This window comes from Patagioenas fasciata, chromosome 2, assembly GCF_037038585.1.
Source record: "Patagioenas fasciata isolate bPatFas1 chromosome 2, bPatFas1.hap1, whole genome shotgun sequence".
NCBI lineage: Eukaryota > Metazoa > Chordata > Aves > Columbiformes > Columbidae > Patagioenas > Patagioenas fasciata.
Window position 1 is genome coordinate 50,324,952 of NC_092521.1, and position 19,183 is coordinate 50,344,134.

General features: G+C 38.6%; 1 protein-coding gene across 1 annotated transcript in view; it reads left to right on the forward strand.

Moving 5' to 3' along the window:
• The window catches only part of NPC1 (NPC intracellular cholesterol transporter 1), a 28,176-nt gene that overhangs the window by 3,336 nt on the left and 5,657 nt on the right, over window positions 1-19,183 (forward strand). Inside the window, exons 2-19 of the mRNA XM_065830268.2 lie at window positions 3,954-4,076; window positions 5,324-5,430; window positions 6,009-6,184; window positions 7,261-7,428; window positions 8,061-8,310; window positions 10,152-10,228; window positions 10,899-11,269; window positions 11,666-11,892; window positions 12,448-12,548; window positions 13,503-13,605; window positions 14,568-14,757; window positions 15,138-15,320; window positions 16,003-16,117; window positions 16,924-17,051; window positions 17,137-17,277; window positions 17,843-17,932; window positions 18,032-18,222; window positions 18,991-19,106. Coding sequence (XP_065686340.1) covers window positions 3,954-4,076; window positions 5,324-5,430; window positions 6,009-6,184; window positions 7,261-7,428; window positions 8,061-8,310; window positions 10,152-10,228; window positions 10,899-11,269; window positions 11,666-11,892; window positions 12,448-12,548; window positions 13,503-13,605; window positions 14,568-14,757; window positions 15,138-15,320; window positions 16,003-16,117; window positions 16,924-17,051; window positions 17,137-17,277; window positions 17,843-17,932; window positions 18,032-18,222; window positions 18,991-19,106 — 2,857 coding nt within the window. The remainder of the gene's footprint in view (window positions 1-3,953; window positions 4,077-5,323; window positions 5,431-6,008; window positions 6,185-7,260; window positions 7,429-8,060; window positions 8,311-10,151; window positions 10,229-10,898; window positions 11,270-11,665; window positions 11,893-12,447; window positions 12,549-13,502; window positions 13,606-14,567; window positions 14,758-15,137; window positions 15,321-16,002; window positions 16,118-16,923; window positions 17,052-17,136; window positions 17,278-17,842; window positions 17,933-18,031; window positions 18,223-18,990; window positions 19,107-19,183) is intronic.

A 19,183-nucleotide genomic window follows, 5' to 3' on the forward strand; every position in this document is an offset into this window, starting at 1 on the left:
GGGGAAACAGCTGTATCTGATGCTGTTGCCTTTTCCATACATTAGTAATCTCAATTTGGAGAGCCAAACAATGTTCACTTGTCATCTGGTATTTGCAAGACAACAAGTAGTTGCTGTTTTGGTATACAAAATCATCATTGTTCTTTGTCTGCTTAACAGCTACATATTCATTGTTGGTTATGGCCAATGTTGCTGGAAGCATTGAAGATTATTGGTTTGTTTCAACATGCAGTTGAAGCAATTTGGACTGAAGTAAATGTGTTTATGATCTGTTGAAACACTAGTTTTATTACAAACCAATGATAATGCCTGAAACAAGAAAACTGTAACAGAACCTTTGTAGAATATTAATAGTCATTAAATGCCCATGCTTGTTCATGTGCAAGTTCTTTATTAGGGCTCCTGGAGCTCTGACTTGAGGTGAATTTTTTCAGAGAATACATCTTCTAGAAGTAGAAATACACTTTCTGAACTCTGAGAACGTACTGAAGACTAGTGTTAGCATATTGCCAGATGGCAGAAGGTTATGTTGCTATTGCTTCCTAAAGTAACTAGGAAAGTCTTACTTTAAATATAGAACACTTAGTAATGTGATCTGTTTTAAAATAAAACAACAACAACAAACCCACCACACACACAAAAAAACACCATACAAAATCCCCACAACCATCCAAAATCCCAACCTTATTTAGTTTTATGGAGTATCTCGCATTGTTTAGAAGGCAGTTTGGCTCAACACAGCATTTCTCTGTTAATTTTGGAGTTGAGAGGGTTTTCTCCGATTTAAGGAAGTTGATTGTTCACCCACATCTTAAGTGACTTGGACATCTGACTTTGCAAGCAGTACCTGTAACCATGGCTTATTTTCAACCACGCTTACTCATCCCTGTGTCTTCCCACCAGTGTAGGAATGTTCTTCTGAAAGAATGGCAAAAGCAAAGTACCTGTCTTATTCTGTAACTTAATCTGGCTTTTACTAGAGGGTTTTTGAGAGGGAAGAACTTCCAGCTATATCTTATCAGTGGTAATGATGTAGTTACTTAGTTACTTATAGTAACCCTGAATACTGTCTGAACCAGGAGAGACCAGCCCTTTCTCATATTTTGTGGCTGACTCAGTGATGAGTCTGCTATTGACTTGTTGATGTTGGAGAGCTCTGGTGATGGCTTTAGGCTGCTGACTTTGATTATGTGGGTTTTTGTAGACTTACTGACTTGGTTCAACCACTGTAAATCAAGGATCACCGAAGTTTACTGGTTCAGGGAACAAATTCAGACTTTTATTAGTGAGATCCTGCTAGGTCATGGCATAAATATCTGATCTTGGGTTGTCTCTGAAATTGAATTCTTGGTGTTAATACTGAAATAGAGTATGCAAACTTGCAGCTCTTCAGTCATTAAAAGTAACCAGTCTGTTCAGCTTTTTCAAACAGGCTGAAAGTTTGAGTGATGAATATGTTGGTTTTTCCATTGTAAGTTTTATCGATGTGGAACTTAAGTATTATGGTTTTAAATTCTGTATTCCAATTACAAGTGTAAACACTAGGCCAGAATACCCTTTTTTTTCTTCTTGTGTGTTTAGCTGAATACTTTATGGTGCATGACCAAGTGTCATGTGCAAGTGAGTTGCTTTATGTTGTGTCCTGAAAATGATGGCTAAAAGCCTTGTAGGTAAATTTGTAGACATAATACAGCTTGTATTTTATTTTATTTGTGTAGTAATAACCAAGGAACCTTGAAATACAGATAACATTTTAAAAGCAGTAGAATTATCAGTCAGCCTGGTGTGGGAGCTGAAATTTACCTCCAAGTTTTTCTGTGTAAGAAGTGCCCTGAGAAGTTTGAGGATTTTTTGGTAACTGGTGACTGCACTACCAGTTTTACCACACTTTCCACTCTGTAAGAAGTTAAATCTTTCTGAAAAGAGTAGGTTGATAATTTTGTGGGTTTTAAAAATCAAGAAGTGTTAGATAACAAGATTTAATGAATCAGAGAAAGTGTTGTGGTATTTTTTCTATGAACAGTTTCTTAAAAAGTACGATTATGAACCATTCTAGACTAAACATTTAACCCAGCCTGTTCTCATGGGCAGTACTAAGCATCTCACATTTCATTGTCCTTTTGCAAGAATAGCAGTGAATCTGTGCTTCCTCCTGAATAGATGATTAATTCACTACTGACACTGATGCATACAAACACTAAACCATCTTCTTTCCCTGCTTCTAGATTGTTTGCTCTTAAAACTTGGGTGCATAGGTGTGAGGAAACAGGTGAAGATAGTGACTTCTAAATTTGCATCAAAGAAGTGTTGACTTCTTGGATTAATTTGATGCATTAACAGATTTACAATGTAGTTTCTGTAAATAATCTCCAAGTTATGGGAATTTAACTTTATGGCTTATGCTGGTGTTAAACATTCAGTGTTTACAAGTGCAATTTTAAAGGGGTTCTTTCCAGCTGCAGTGTAGGAATATGGTGATGCCGAGCAGCTGATTACATGTTTAGAAGAAATGCTAGAGTAGACAAATGAAATAGTGATCTGGATGAGTGGTACTTAAATTGACTTTTGGACTTGACTTATAGTGAGTGACTTTGAATTGGGCCATGTTGCATAGTTTGAGTTGAAGGGAAAACAACTCTAACAGGGTCAGGTAAATTTGTGATGATTATTGTCCCCAATTAAAAAAAAAATATACAATTATTTATTTACTCTTTGAAGGACCGTCAGTGTTGCTTAGCACAAAAATTGATGTTTTGGAGGCCTTGTAATTCTGGGTAGCTCTTGGGTGTTATGAATGCAGCCTTTCAGGGGCCTCTCTGGTCAGTAAACAATATTATTCATGGTCAAGCACAAAGCACAGCAGTCTGTCCTTGCAGCATAAGCATATGGTGTTTCTGCAAATGCTAGGTCAAGGTTGTTCAGGAGATAAAAATAGGTCAGTTGTCTCTCAAACTGTAGCCTGCAAACTTCTGACCAAGAGCCGACAGAAATGCAGTAAATGTTTGTGCAGCCTGCTTTCTGCTTTCAGCCCAGGTGCACAGGCATTGGAGCTTTTTCTGTAAATAACTTGTTATTGCATTAAATGTTTTAATTTTCAGAATATTTTGCTTTAGCATGTCAATGTCTCCTGTTAGTACCGCTGAACAAAAAAAAAAAAAAACAACAGGTTTGCAAGGTAGTGCTGTCCCCTTTTCAATTTCCTTTATGCACATAGTGAAGAGCCAATTTCTGAATTTTTCAGTAGTCCTTCTAATTGAAACATCTTTAAAATGAGCCTTGAAGCTTTTTTTTTTTTTACTTTGCACTGTAAACCCTTTTAAATGTTACATGCTTAGGCTTAAAAGGGGTGATGGAGAGCATCCTTTGAGGTTGTGGCAGTACATGGCATTCTTTGGTGAGTGCAGAGCTGTAAAGTTCTGTTTCAGAATCTGCTTTATCCTGCTACTTCCTCAATCTGTTGCTATAAGTGACTGAGTTTGCAAGAAAGATTAAAAGGTGGTAGAAGGAACTGAAATATTGCATATAAACAGTACACTTCTCTCCATGTACACTGAATCATGTGCTCTAAAGTGACAGGTTTAACCCACTAATCATGTGCATTATTTTGTGTTAACAAATTATTTGCTACATTACCTTATATTTGGAAATGCTTTTTAAGTATTTTTTTCTTAAGTAACTTGCACTTAGTCTTAACTATAGACAGTGTGCTTCCTGTTTCTAGACTTGGTAAGGAAGGATGGGGAGCTGAGCTGCAGATCAGTGGTGATGTGCACCCTGTCAAAAACAGGCGCTGTTGCTAATGGCTGCTTTATGTAGGACGTGGTGATGTTTAGCAAGAAGTTGTCTAATCTGGATTGTAAAGGACTTTTGGAATGGTGGCACCCAAACTCTATAGCAGCCGAGACATTTGGCAACTATTTCTAGCAGTTAACCAGTTATCTCATGTTGATTAGGTACTTTCACAGTTCTGTGTCTGGTATGGAGAATGTGGAGTTGCTTCTGGAGACAAGAGATACAACTGTGCATATGATGGACCACCAATAGCACTACCAGAAGATGGCTATGACTTAATGCAGGTGAGCTTCTTTTGGAGGTCTGCTGCTAAAAAATAATTCTTCTACACTGTAGAGTTCTGTATTGGATTCTTTTGGACCTGCACGATGACATTGGCTTTCTCATCCTAATTTGTTGAGAGAGTGAACAGGTTATCTCTGATTTCTCAGGTATAGATTGTAGCCCTGACTGTGTGAAGGTTATATACCTCAGAAGTATGAGAAGTCTCTGAGACATGTCATTGCAGGCTTTTACAAACATAACCTTAAATATAGGATTGGTTTGCTTTTCTGCATATTTTCCTCACTGGTTTGAGCAGTCTTTAGTCAGACTGATGTTTTTAGGACTCTTCAAAACTATAATTCTGTGATTATGCCCTTCTGATCTCTAAAGGACAAGACTAGACTGCTTTCCATCAAATTATCGTTGTTGATCTCTTCCTTACGTAGGACATCTGACACTCAGTTGAAGGGAGCAAACTTGGACATTTAGTCTCCTTAGCTGTGGCTAATGTGAGACCGTATTTCCTTATCTGGGCTTTAGCTGTCAAAGTGAACAAAACAAAAGTCAAAATAGAGTTTGTGGATTTGATGTAAAATATAGAATGATACTGCCAGGCTTGCCTTCTTGGCAGATGGTAGTGCAAAGCTTTGAAGTGTGAAATAGCTACGGAGTTAAACAATGGTTTGACTGGTGGCAGGAGTGACTTAAATATGTAGGTGAGCTAACTACTGTGTTGTACTGTTTCTGAAGATTTAATATACAGTTCTTGTATGTTACTACTATTTATACTTGTATTAAATGCATTTGTCTCTTCTATAAACTGAACAAGAAATAGCTTTTCCAGGTAACCACTGTTTTTGTGGTTAGTGGCTTGCCTTTTGAGACTTTAGAATCTAATGTTATCCAGAAGGTATAGTAGAGGATAAGCTGCAAGAATACTTTCAACTTGGATAAATGTGTGTTGTCCTCTTACTAATAGACTCTCAAATACCATTATCCTTCTATATATAGACCCTGGTGACTAAAGATCATGTGAAGGGTTTTTTTCAGAGGAAGTGATGCCTTGAATAAAAGAAGTGATTCTTCTCCCCAAAGAGTCTGATTGATTAGATTGATATTTTTTTTCTATGCATCTACTACAGCAACAGCTACTGTCTTCTGAAATATGCTGAAGCAGAACCCCTAACTCTAATGAGTTCTGAAGCCTTAAACATGCTTTTCCTTCCTTCCTTCCTTCCCTCTGACCTCAATACTGTTTTTATTTAAGGAACTCTGTCCAGGCTTATTCTTTGGCAATGTTAGCACTTGCTGTGATGTTCGTCAGCTTCAGACTTTGAAAAACAACTTGCAGCTGCCTCTGCAGTTTCTTTCCAGGTATGCTAATGAACAGCAAAGCAGCTAGATATTTGTAACATAATGAACACATTAAGACTCTTCTGTTCATGTAGACTGTAGAAAAGGTGTCAATTCCATTTAAAGGCTTATTGGAGCAAGATTTGGGAAAGGCTCCTTCATATCAGGAAGCTTTAATTTCATGAAACAGCTACTTGCAGTCTGCATTGAGGTAGATGATAGAATAAATCTTACCTTAGTTTGTCTCAAGCTACTGTATTTGTAATGAAGGCTTCAGAAGAGGGTGACAAAGTACTGTTCAGTCTTCTACCAGAAGTCTTCCTGCTAGCAGCAGTTAAGTTTGCCTTCAAATTCTGCTTGTATCTGCTATTTGAGGTAGGCAGTTTTGTTAGTGAATGTTGTTGATGCTACTGGTGAGGAATGTTTTTTTTTTTTAAGCACCAGCTAATGTTGCATTGCTAATTAAAAACTTGCAGAATTTAAATACTTTGTTCTGATGCTCTGAGCAGAATGTTTACACTTGATATGTAGGTCGAATCAGATATGCCCTGCACTTTTACCTCTTAATCTGATTGCTTTTCATTAACTTTCCTACCCAGATGTCCGTCGTGTTTTTACAACTTGATAAACCTCTTCTGTGAACTGACTTGCAGTCCAAATCAGTCTGACTTTTTGAATGTTACAAGCACCATACCTTATTATGATCCAATTTTAAAAGAGAACAAAAGTAGCATTACAGAGCTGCAGTACTTTATTGGAGAACAATTTTCGAATGGTGAGTAAACAGTGTGTTAATCTACCTAGGCTTTTTCAAGGTAATAAGACCAATGCCTTCTCAGAAGGAACTGTGAGGAGGAAATACCTCCTTGTCTTTTGAAGTTCGTGGCATCAAAAAGATACTAGTAGGTTCTCCTTGAAACTTCTGGAACACTCACTTGTGCCTGGGTAGGAGACATTACGCTGACTCTGTTAATAAATATTTTTGAAGACTCAACTGAGACTGAACATCTGTACAAATCAAAGGATCATTTGGTTGGAAGAGACCCTCAAGATCAAGTCCAACCATTAACCTAACTGGCACTAAACTATGTTCCTAAGAACCTTGTCTAAACACCTTTTAAACCCCTCCAGGGATGGTGACTCCACCACTTCCCTCGGCAGCCTGTTCCGTTGCTTGACAAAATGGTTAATAGCTGATAACCCTGATGACTTTAACTTCGGAAAAAAACAATGTTGTTGCCAAATACTAAATGTCCAAAGCCAAGCTGACATTGAAACTGTCTGGCAAGTGTGAGAGTAACGTTTGTACACAGTGTACTGCAGTGGTTCTCTAAGAGGCATTCACTCCTGTTGAAATGGACTGTTCTAATCCTTTGCCAAATCCAGATTTTTGTTCTTTGAAAAAAAAAAAAGTTTGGGTTGTATTTTGGTTTTATAGCAAGCTTGAAGAATCAGTTCAGTCATATACTTTGTGCGATAACCTTTAATCAAATTATGAGACACTTGAAAGTTGTATAAGGCCTACAGATCAAAAATACCTTAAATAGTTGTCATAATTTTCCCTGAAATTAACTTTATATTAAGTGCTGTTCCTTCTCAAACACTAAAGTATGTTCTAGTGCAATGCAGATTCATGTGGCATACTCAGAGTGAGACAGCCATAACGAGTTGCAACCTTGAATACTGTAAACACAACTGGAAGCATTATTTCACTATCTTAAGATATTTCATCTTGAAAGCTATAAGCATGTTCTTGAACTTGGTGAGTCTAATTATTGGAAATACTTGGAATGCTCACTCAAATAATAACATTGGTTTAATGACTCTTCTGTCTTAATGCACTCTTCCTAGCCATGTATAATGCCTGCAAAGATGTGGAGGCTCCGTCAAGTAATGTTAAAGCACTGGGGCTACTGTGTGGGAAGGATGCCAAGGACTGCAATGCCACGAACTGGATTGAGTACATGTTTAGTAAGGACAATGGACAAACTCCTTTCAGCATTATTCCTATCTTTTCAGGTAAGAAGCTGAGTATTCCTTGCCTTTGAAGCTGCTGTCAAAGGCTATGTGCTGCAGCTAGTTTACTGATTTGTTAAACAGCTGCCCAATGATGAATGTCTGCAGTCAGAGGCTTTCAAAGCAATGCAAGATAAGCTGATTATCTCTTGATTTCTACGGGGAAGTCATACTTTGCACTTGCTTTGTATGCAGCTTCCTGTTGTGTAGATACCTAAAACTCATTAAGGGATGGGCTGGGCTTAGGCAACTGGATCACTGGTATTCCTTGGGAAACTAGGGCAGTACCCTGATCCTTTAGGATTTCTTTGCAAGGAAACTAACACATTGCACAATCTGGACAGATTATGGGGGTGACAAATCATTGCTGGAATGATAGAAGTATGTGCTTACTGCTTTACAAACTGAGTTGTTCTAAAACATGACCAGTCATTTAGTTAGTAGCCAACTGTGAACAGTTGGTACCTGCTGTGGAAAAGGCAGTGGCTTTGTCAGCTGGAAGACCAAGGAAGCTACTCTATAGAGGATAGGGCCTCGTCTGTAAAGGGTTAACTCAATTAACTGGGAAGCTTGTGTTGAAGGTCTGAATTTTTACCTGGTAGTAATCTGGTTCTGTAACTTGTGACTTGTCATAGATGTTCCTGTCCATGGAATGAATCCTATGAACAATGCTACCAAAGGTTGTAATGAGTCTCTGGATGATTCGACAGGACCATGCAGCTGTCAGGACTGTTCAATTGTTTGTGGTCCAAAACCTCAACCCCCTCCATTGCCTGCTCCGTGGCTTTTGTTTGGTTTGGATGCTGTGTGTGTCATCATGTGGATCTCCTACATGGGATTTCTGCTTGTCTTTTTTGCACTGGTTTTTGGAATCTGGTGTTACAGGTAAAGTATTCAAACTGCTCGGCTCTGAAAGTCACTTGCCTTTTTTTTCTGAAAGCTTCATTTGCCCAGGACAGAATGCTTATGTCCTTACTTCTTTCACCTAGGCAAAAGTCATGTTCTGTGACAGATGCTTATACTTACGGGGAGTGTTCTAGTACCTAAAAACACATGGTAGAAAGTGAGTGCAGAAGTTGGTTTAGTTGATGTGCAACTCTTCTAGCATCTGTAGCTACAGGATCAAATATGCCAATCTACAACTTTCATAAGCAGGAACTTGAAAGTATGTAAAAGTCTGGGGAAATGCACATATCTACTTTGTCAGATTTACATTAAACCTTTATGATAAAGAGTAAAGTCTCAGTTTGACTGTGTCCTTGTGTGGATAAGATAAGATAAGATACCAGAGCACCACCTTTCAGGAGCAGAGAACTGCCTTTGTGCTCAAATGTCAGACTTCTCTGAGAGCTTAAGACTAGGTCAGTACACTAATAAACTAATAGCTTGGAGAAAACATGTGACTAAGTAAAAATGTGGTTCTGTTTTCTTCCTCAAATAACTTGTTCTGTAAGTTGTAGTTGGAATGAACTGAAACTCCAGTGATGGAAAGGCCTGTTTACCACATGCAGTGTTTCATTAAAGCCGCTATTACTTCTGGCTGTTGTTACATGTGCAACAAAGTGTTTAATGTACCATACTTTGTCAGTAGATGTGGCTGATATGGGAAGAATCACTGAAAGTTTGACTTCAGGATAATGGGATTGTAAGAACTCAATTTGGGATCAGTGGGAGAGAGCAAGATCTATTATGGGCAGCCACATGCAATCATAACATTGTTTTGTTACAAGCATTAGTTTGCAGGAAAACTATCACTACCCTATTGCAAATTAAGTCATTTATACTTTTTCTTAGTCTCCTGTTCTGAAAAAACTAAACAAAAGCTGATCCTCCAGTAATCATAGCATTGTGTGAAGTAAGGGCCAGCAAGCCAGCTTCTCTGTACTATGTGATACTCAGTAGTGAAGTGTACACATAAATGTAAATGCTTTGGTGTGGGTGTGCTAACAATTCAGAGCAGTGACATCCTGTTAATATTTTGTAATAGCATTTTCTGGAGGCTTCCATTATCTAATATCTTTAAGTATGGTAGTACTTTTTAGTGCAGCTTTAATATTGTTCAGTTATGACCAGGAATCTGAAATTGCTGTATAATGAGAGTTGCATCTATGTGGAGAGGGGCAGTGGGTACAACAAGCTTATGATGTGCTCAGCAGCCTTATCTTACTGGGCAATATGTAGTAACTACAGGAAGTGGTAAGGGTGTCTGAGATGTCTGGTTCATAGCCCAAACCATCCTACCATAACTGGAGGTCTGATTATTACAGCTTACCCTGAGGAGGCTATTGAACTTATCTCCTGCTCTGGGTATCAGGAATAGGTATAAGCAATACAGGTCTAGCATAAGTGTTCTGGGGTATAACTTGCCTGTCTTCAGGACAGGAAGAAAGTACCTTACTTTGCTATTTCCTCACTTCCCCGTTTCTTCAGGCTAAGTAGGTGTAACTTGAGCAGTTTGACTAATGAGGTCAAATATTTCTAATGTAGAAAACTTTTCCATGTGTTATCACTAAGTTACGATCAATCTAAAGAGATTCCCTGTGCTCTTAATGCTGCTGATCTTCTAAGTAGACATAAAGAATGTGTACTTGATCCAAGCTTGAGAAGCTTATTAAGATGAGAGGAGTCAAATATCAATTTTATTACTGGCATTGGACTATATTACTGTAGAAACTCCAAAAGACACCTTTTGAGGAAGCAGGGTAACATAGCTTTTTGTCTTGCAGGAGGCGGCACTTTGTCTCAGAATACACACCAATTGACAGCAATGTAGCCTTTTCTGTGAATTCCCATCTTGACAATGGTATGTCTTGGATAAGGGTAATATATTTATTAGAAACTCATCTTAAGTGCTTCTTCTTTCTGTGGATGGGCTCTGGAATTTTAGCTCTGTTAGGCCATATTTCATTCTTAGAGGGCTTTATTTCAGTCTTTTGGCCAATACCTCTCTTTTAAAGTGGTACTTAACCCTGTTTTGTTGGATGCTGGAAGCCCTGGTTGCAGTTTATGGGTCTAGCTATTCTAATAGGAATTTCTGGAGTGCTTTGTAGCTGGCAGTGAAAGGGACAGCGTGATGTTAAAATCATTTTGATCATGTTCTGACCTATCCACGCATCTATTCAAAGCATGCCATGAAAGAACTGCAGTTTAATGTAGTTTAATTTGTGTAGCAGCTGTGGTAGCTCACTTTAATGCATATGTATCTTCTAGCTGCTTCTTGCTTTTATTTGCTGTACTTATTGCTGTAAAAGACAATTTTGTATTAAAAGGGGCAGTGTCAGATACAGGCTGGTTTCTGCCCTCTTGACCTTATTCAAGGATTGGTTGCTGGGTCTGACTGTCAATGTAGACATAGCTTCTGGTGCTTACTACAAGCAGAACTAAAATAAAATTTCATCTTTCCTAGTGGACTTCAAGAAAGTGCTGCTTAATGGACTTCACAAACATTTACTGTTTACTACTTGCTCTTACAGGGAAAATTACCTGTGGTGAAAGGCTTGGTGAAAGGTTTGAGAATGGCCTAAGGATGACATTCACATCATGGGGGGCTTTCTGCGTCAGAAATCCACGTCCTGTTATCCTCTTCTCTGTGGTCTTCATTGTAATGTGCTGCTCAGGCTTTGTATATATTAAAGCAACCACAAACCCTGTAGATCTCTGGTCAGCCCCAAACAGCCAAGCTCGCAAGGAGAAGGAGTACTTTGACACACACTTCGGGCCTTTCTTTCGTACTGAACAACTTATTATTCAAGCACCAAACAGCCATCCAGACACCTATTCACCTTACCCATCAGGAGCAGATGTACCTTTCGGGCCTCCACTTACCAAAGAGATTCTCCACCAGGTAACTGGGACTTCCCACGAGCAAAGACCTAAACATACCTAACAGATATAACCATATGGAGTTGGCTTCTGTCTATGGTGCCATGTGTCCATCAAAACAATCACTAGATAGTCATATTAAAAATCCAAGTATTACTATAAAAGCTTTTTGCTGAAAACCTTGTTTTCTGACCTCTTGTATTGGAGGTAGACCTGCAAGCTAAGTGCCAGTAAGTACTCTTGCTGTGAACACAGAAATAATGAGACTTAGTCGTGTGCTTCTCTTGGTGTGTACCACCGCCTTTGGAAACTTAGAGGAATGCAGCATGCGCTGAAGTCTTGTCTTGCAAGGGAAATGCTTTCTTGTGCTGTTCTTAAAACTGTGACGTGTGTGGTTTTGTGTTTGTTTTTTTCCAAGGTACTGGATTTGCAGGATGCTATTGTCAACATAGCTGCTTCTTTTGACAATGAAACTGTAATGCTGAAAGACATTTGCTTGGCTCCTCTTGCTCCCTACAACAACAACTGCACTATACTGAGTGTACTCAACTACTTTCAGAACAGTCATTCCGTACTAGATCACTCTGTTGGAGATGAGTTCTTTGTCTATGCTGACTACCACACTCACTTTCTATACTGTGTTCGGTAAGCAGGATGATGTGCTTTTTCTGAACTGTAGGCTAGCTAGGTATTTGTCTTGCTGGCAAACAAAACTAGCTCATTCTTGCTGCTCCCTTGAACCATTTCTCACCTCTTTTTAAACTCACAATACAGTGTGGAACAGCAGGTTAGTATAGATTGCTTCTCTTTCTTAGTACTTTAATAGGAGTTGTGTTTTAATCAGGTTTCAGGTTACACTTGGTTTGGTGCAGACAGTGGCTCTGTTTTACCTTAAACGTGTTTCATATACTTCTGAGAAGTAGAATTCTGATATAGAAGACAGTTTCTAAGCTTTCACTTCTGTTCACAGTTCAGCAGGCAGAAGCCACTCCTTTTCCTACAAACTATAAGGAAGACACCTTTAAAACTGTATTTAAATTCAAAGCAAACATAGCACAAGGACACTGTATTACAAGGAGTCTTTATCTCATTTCTCTTGAAAGTCAGTTATAACACAACAGCTTTTTAGTTTTTTGTTCTGTGGTGCTGTGCCTTAGTTGTTGAGCAGAAGCCAACACTTGTTGCTGCTGATCTCTCTAGGGCTCCAGCATCACTGAATGACACAAGCTTGCTTCACGATCCCTGCTTGGGAACATTTGGTGGACCTGTATTTCCATGGCTGGTGTTGGGAGGATATGATGGTAAGTGGCAGAACAGTGTTGCAGTTTGTCTTGAAAGTCTTGTATGCTGCATTTGGCACTAAAGGTGCATTCTTGTTCAACAGACGCTTAAATGCACTCCAGAGAAACTGGAGTTTTGTTCAGCTTTAAGTAAGAATATTTTAAATTTTCAGTGGATCAGTGCTGAGATTGGAGGCAGACTAGGCATTTCTAGAGTAGTCTTTACTAGAACATACTTGTCTTGTTGACAAGCAAGTGTTTAGTATACTTTGGGCCTACTAAAGGATCTTCAGTTTTTAGAGACTAGATAAAGATATGAAGTGTCTCAAGTTGAAATGCTGGGATGTGTCTATTTTGCTTCTGAGTAAAGTGAAGTTTTGTTACTGATCTGACAAAGCAGTTAAGAATAGGTTAAGATGTTCACAAAGGAAACCATTTCATAATTATTCTGAAACGAGAATTTTCTTAAAGCAATATATCCAATTAAACCTAACTTGATAGATGTATCAAACACAAATGTCCTAAAACAGCCTTTGAAGCCAAGCACTTGATTAAACTGTAGGCTTTTGTACTTCCTTTGAATAAAACCCAAGTATGCAAGAGGCATCATGTTTAAGAAACCAAATCCTGTTATCTCACAAGATAGAAACTCATAAGCACTGGTTATATAGTAGCCCCTTGTCTAACAAGGCAATGACTTAATGTTGGGGTGCCATGAACATGGTAAACAATGAATGATTACTTTTGAATGCAGTCTGTAATGCTTATTAACCTCCATTCTCACTGCAGTAATTTCTATTCTTATTTCAGTAGTGGTTTTGAGGACTTGATGTTGTTAAATAGATTGCATTTAATGGAGCTGTGGGAATGGAATTGCTTTGGACAATACTAATTTTAAACTTGATTGTAGCTGCCTGTACTGGAATGTAGGCTGCATTTTCTAATGCCTGATAATTTTTCTTTCCTATTCTATAGAGGAGAACTATAATAATGCTACAGCTCTTGTTATTACTTTTCCTGTCAACAACTACTACAATGACTCAAGAAAGCTAATGAAAGCTTTGGCATGGGAAAAAGAGTAAGTAGGCTTCCTGTATTGTGAAATGCATAAATTACTTAGAGCAACTTTTAAATGTAGATACATGAAAAACACCTGTACTGCATTAACAGTTTCTCAGTGTAACTACAGGGGTGTTTTGAGAAGCAGCGAAACCCATCAAGGACAGAATGTGCTGGTCATAAGACTTTTACTTTATCTAACATACTTTGTTTGCTTTGAGGAGATAAGTTCTAGTCTTGTTAGTGACAAACTAGTCCAGTAGTACTTGCTGATAAGTAACTTTAGAAAGGATTTCATATATTTCACTTCAGCTGGACTTACACAGGTAGACTCTCCAGTTTACTGGACCGTTATCGCTAGTGGAAAGGTCCAGCATTATCCTGTAATTCTTAAACTGTCATTTTTACAAAAGTCTTCCAGATGAGGTTATAAAGCTTTCATTCCCTTCACCATCTTGAAGACCTGATGTTGGCTTACACCGGCCAACTGTTCTGGCTAATGGTCCAGATGAAAGCTACTGCACTAGAAAGTCTGAGACTTATTAAAAGTATAACTAGAGTCTACCTGCGTCACAAGCACCTCTCTTCCATTAGGGAACTGAAATAAAGGATAATAAATTGCTCAAGTACTGTAAGCAAGCTGCAGTCATTTCACATGTCTAGCTTTGAGGAAAACTGCATTTTTGCTTTGAAATGATTTATGCTTATGCAAGATATCTGGTTGTCCTCAAATTCTGGAGAGAACATGGAAGATATTTCAGCATAGTGTATTTCTAGTGCTTGAAGTAGAGTTCTAGGGATGTGTAGCAAGCGGCCCTCTTTTAAAAATGAGCAATGTCCTTCAAAGTAGTTTCTGGCCACAGTGGACTCTTGTACCACACAGATTATTTAAATTTGCCTTCAGCTGACTTCCAAATATTTTCAATACAAAATACTTTATCCTTTAAAGTGTGACTGATCTTTTTCTTTTTTTCCTTTTAGGTTTATTAAGTTTTTGAAGAACTATGATAATCCAAACTTGACCATATCATTTTCTGCGGAACGGAGTATTGAAGATGAAATAGATCGTGAAAGCAACAGTGATATTAGCACTGTGGTGATAAGCTATATTGTAATGTTTGTGTACATCTCCATAGCTTTGGGACATATCCAGAGCTGTAGAAGAGTACTGGTATGTGTATACTTCTCATAGCTATAAACACTGAAGCTACAACTTGCCGATTAGTTTTTCTTAGCTTTAAGTGACTGAAATATTTTTGCAAACTGCTCATATTCAGTCTTTTAATAAAATCAAAGCATTGAGTACTCCTTGGGCAGGAACTATGGGGAGCACTGTCCTTGTCATACTTGACAATTTGCCTGCTTCATAGCTTCAACAAAGTCTGTTTTCACTTGAGGCATCCAGTTTATTTTTAAAATATCCATATCTTCAAAAGAATTAGAAAAGTATTCTACTAACTACACTAAATATGTAAGAACATGGTTTTTACCTTTGCTGTAATCTGTTCTGTTTGATGCTTGTTTGGTTGACAGTCATGAATTTTTTTTTAGATGGATTCAAAGATCTCCCTGGGCATTGCAGGCATCCTGATTGTACTGAGCTCGGTGGCATGTTCTATAGGCATTTTCAGCTACTTTGGAGTTCCACTGACACTGATTGTGATAGAAGTAATTCCCTTCTTGGTCTTGGCTATTGGGGTGGACAACATTTTCATTATAGTCCAGGCACTTCAGGTATGTGTATGTTCATAGAGACTGTTCTCAATACGCCTGTATTGGAAGGCTGTTAACTTGGAGCAGAAAGTCTTCTGCATTCCAGTGTGCAGTCCAGTCAGAGCAGCTCTGGACCCTCACAGAATATCTACTGGTCTTGGAAAGAGAGAGACAAGATTATATGTACATTCTTGCTTACTGCTGGTTGATATTAATCTCATTTAACATAATTTCTGATCCACATTCTAATGATGTACAAATGAATATTATTTCTAACATCCTTCTCTGGTAGTTGTATAACTCAACTACTATTTTGATAGCTTGTAACTTTAGTGTATTGTGAGCAGTAATCATTGACTAAACTACATGCTCCAGATCAGAGACTTCTGACACAATTTTAGTGGGCAATCAGCTTTCTAATTTGACAGGCACAATAACCCACTAAAACTGACAATGCCTCTGGCAAGTGTGTGGTTTTGTCTGAAGTACTGGCCTTTACTACTGTATTAGGTGAAGTTTGAAGCAAGGCAACAGTGATATTCATGCTGCTTTTGTATTGGAGAACCTCTGTTTGTTGATCTCACATTAACAAACTTAATGATAAGAGATAGTTTGGGTGTTTGAAAGTGTGTGGATTTTATTTCCTATGAAAGCACTTTCTAAATTGTGTGATTCCTAATTATAATAAATTGCCTTAAAATAGAGAGATGAGCGCCTTCAGGGTGAAACTCTGGATAAACAGATTGGCAGAGTCTTGGGAGATGTGGCACCCAGTATGTTTCTCTCATCTTTTTCGGAGACTGTGGCATTCTTTCTTGGTAAGACTTCTTTAATATTTGAAGATAAGTGTTTATATGTTGCAGGAAAAAATGCAAAACTAAAAATAAAAACTAAACAAGATTTTTTTTTTAGAGGAAGTTTAGCTTAGTTGTTCATTGCTGTAATCAAGTTCAACTTGGCCTCTGAGAATAGGCATTGTGGTACTTTATGAGACTGGTACAGTTAAGAAGATGTAATTCTACATCTGTCAAGCTCTTCAGCTTGAAAGGCAAGAGCCTTTTACTAATTTGTAGTGACTGACAAATCTAAGTTTGACCTTAGTAATACATCAAATATCAGGGTGTACTAGCTCCTACATTGTTTGGTCATCTGGCTACTGCTTAGAAAGGTGTCTCATGACAGATTGTTTGAGATTCACTCTTACAGTATATGTCAGAAGTATATCTTTTGTTGGTACCCTTCAGGTATAAATTTGCCTTCTTTCATGATGAACTTTTTTATTTAGACTATAATTTACCATTTGTTCGATTTGCATTGAGTGGCTCAGTGTTGAGGCAAGATCTTGCTTGACAGCACTCCTTAACTACCCTCTTACGCAACCTGTACTAAGACTAGTGACTTGAACTCAGAAATGTCTCAAAGCTGCTCACCTCTTTGCACAGTTTAAATGCTGTCAAACAGGTCAAAAACAGCAGCTGCAGCCAGGCTCATATCAGCTCTTTTTACTCTGAAGAGAATGGCTTTGTCCTGCTGATGTTTATTTTGGATATCTGTCTAGAAAATGCTCATGTGTTTCTGAGAGCAGGGAACTTGCTTGTTTAACAAACTGAGTTGCTTCCTTCAGGGACACTGTCTACGATGCCAGCGGTTCGCACATTCTCCCTTTTTGCTGGAATGGCTGTGCTCATAGACTTTATTCTTCAAGTCACTTGCTTTGTAAGTCTCCTGGGCTTGGATATCAAGCGTCAAGAGGTGAGTATAAATGCACCCGTAACTGCAGTGTAATACAGATGGTATCTTCTGCAGAACTGTACTAAATCTGGCACTTAATTTTCAGAGTAATAGACTGGATATTCTGTGTTGCATCAAAAGCAATGAAGAAATGAGTGGAGTCCAGCATTCTGAGAGCATCTTATTTCTGTTCTTCAAAAATCTTTATTCTCCATATCTTCTGAAGGACTGGATGAGACCAATAGTAGTATGTACACTCTGTTTACAGTAAACAGTCATCTAAACTTGAGCGAAAGTGTAGTGAGCCTGAAGGTCACATACTGAAGAAGAATCTTCAGCACTACGAAACAAATGAAGCTTCTGGGATTTTTTTGCTTTCAGCCTTAGTATTGGAATAAACTTTTGTAGCTGCAAGAGTATTTCTAGTAAACAAGAGGCTTGACCTTGGATTGTCCAAGGCCCAGATTTAAGAACTGCATTACTGACAGTCAAATCAATTCAGGCATATGCCAAAAATCACCACATGTTGGCTCCTACACTGCATTAATCTAGAGTGTTGTTGCTGAATCTGTGATTCAGTTTGATGTTACTGTGCTTATTTACAGAAGGTGTTTGGCATATCTTTCACTCCTGCCTTTCAAGTATAAATTTTCCTTTATGGCTCTCAAGCGAACTCTGAGTACCTAGGTTTTACTGCAACTAGTTTACTAATTTGGGGTAGCATAATTCTTTGCTTGGTTGCTATTAGCTTAATAAATTATTGCTTCTTGTTTCCATGCAGTTTTCACTTCTGTGAATTTGCTTTTTTGCAGATAGCAGTGTTTGTGGGTGTTCTGTCATTCAGTACAGCAGTTCTACACAATGTAGAGATTGGACTGGATCAGTCTCTCTCAATGCCAGATGTAAGTCTTAATATCAGCAATTTGTGGCTAAAGAGATTTGATATCTTATTGTGCTACTTCAACATTATGTCATAGTAACTAAAAACTTTTCCCTTTAAGGACTCCTATGTAATGGATTACTTGAGCCAGCTCAGCAGGTACCTGCATGCAGGTCCTCCTGTCTACTTTGTCCTAGAAGAAGGGCACAACTACACCTCTTTGGAAGGACAGAACATGGTGTGTGGTGGAATGGGATGTAATAATGATTCACTTGTCCAGCAAGTCTTCAATGCTGCAGAAATTGGTAGCTAGTAAGTCTTTCATGCTTTTCTCTGCATAGTCACATGGAAAAGATGTAGTTGGCCAGTGTGTCCTTTTAATTTAGTTCAGGCTCAGCTGTTGATTGTACAACTGACACTTTGTATTTGCTTTATACTGTGATTTGGGGAGGGAAGGGGAACGGAAGAAGCTGTGGCAGTTTGCTAGAATGAGGATAAAACCATATGGACTGTTGGGATATATTGATGTATTTGAGTTTGGAAAAGGGGCTTGATCATTCAAGGAATCTGGGAATGGTAGGAAGAAAAACTTGTGAAGACCTTTCAGTATGGTTAAGCTCTTCTGGAAAATGACTTGCATGCTCAGCTTCTAAGCTTGATGGATAAACTAGCCTAGCAAGGCTAAGCAGGAATTGTATCTGGAGTTCAGTAGCTAACAACTGAAGGAAGTATCTTCCCCATTCCTTTGAGTGCAGTTCAGTGTTTTTATTTCAGCCTAAGTGAAGGAGGTACCTTGCTTATTAACTGAGGCAACAATATGTGGAACAGGATGGGGCATAGAGTGGACAGGGGATGGAAAACTGAGCTTGGCAGGGGAGAAGCTCCTGCTGTTCTCTGGCTGTGGTGTTACAAGCAAGACTGGTTTTTGGCTGGTGTACTGGGGCAGGGGGACTATCAGGAGAGCTAACTAGCTTCGACCAGAATGAGTGGCTGTGGAGTAAGTCAGAACTGGACAGATGAAGGAATGTGTTCTGGAACAAAACACAAAATTTATTGATGATGGTTGTGTTATTTTATTAGCACAAGGATAGGCTATGCCCCATCATCCTGGATTGATGACTACTTTGACTGGGTGAAGCCACAGTCGTCCTGTTGCAGAGTCTACAATACCACTGGACAGTTTTGCAATGCATCAGGTATTGACACCCATCTTGTTGCTAGGGAACTATCTTGGTTTGAGTTGCGCAGACAAAACAATTTATCATGGTATGAG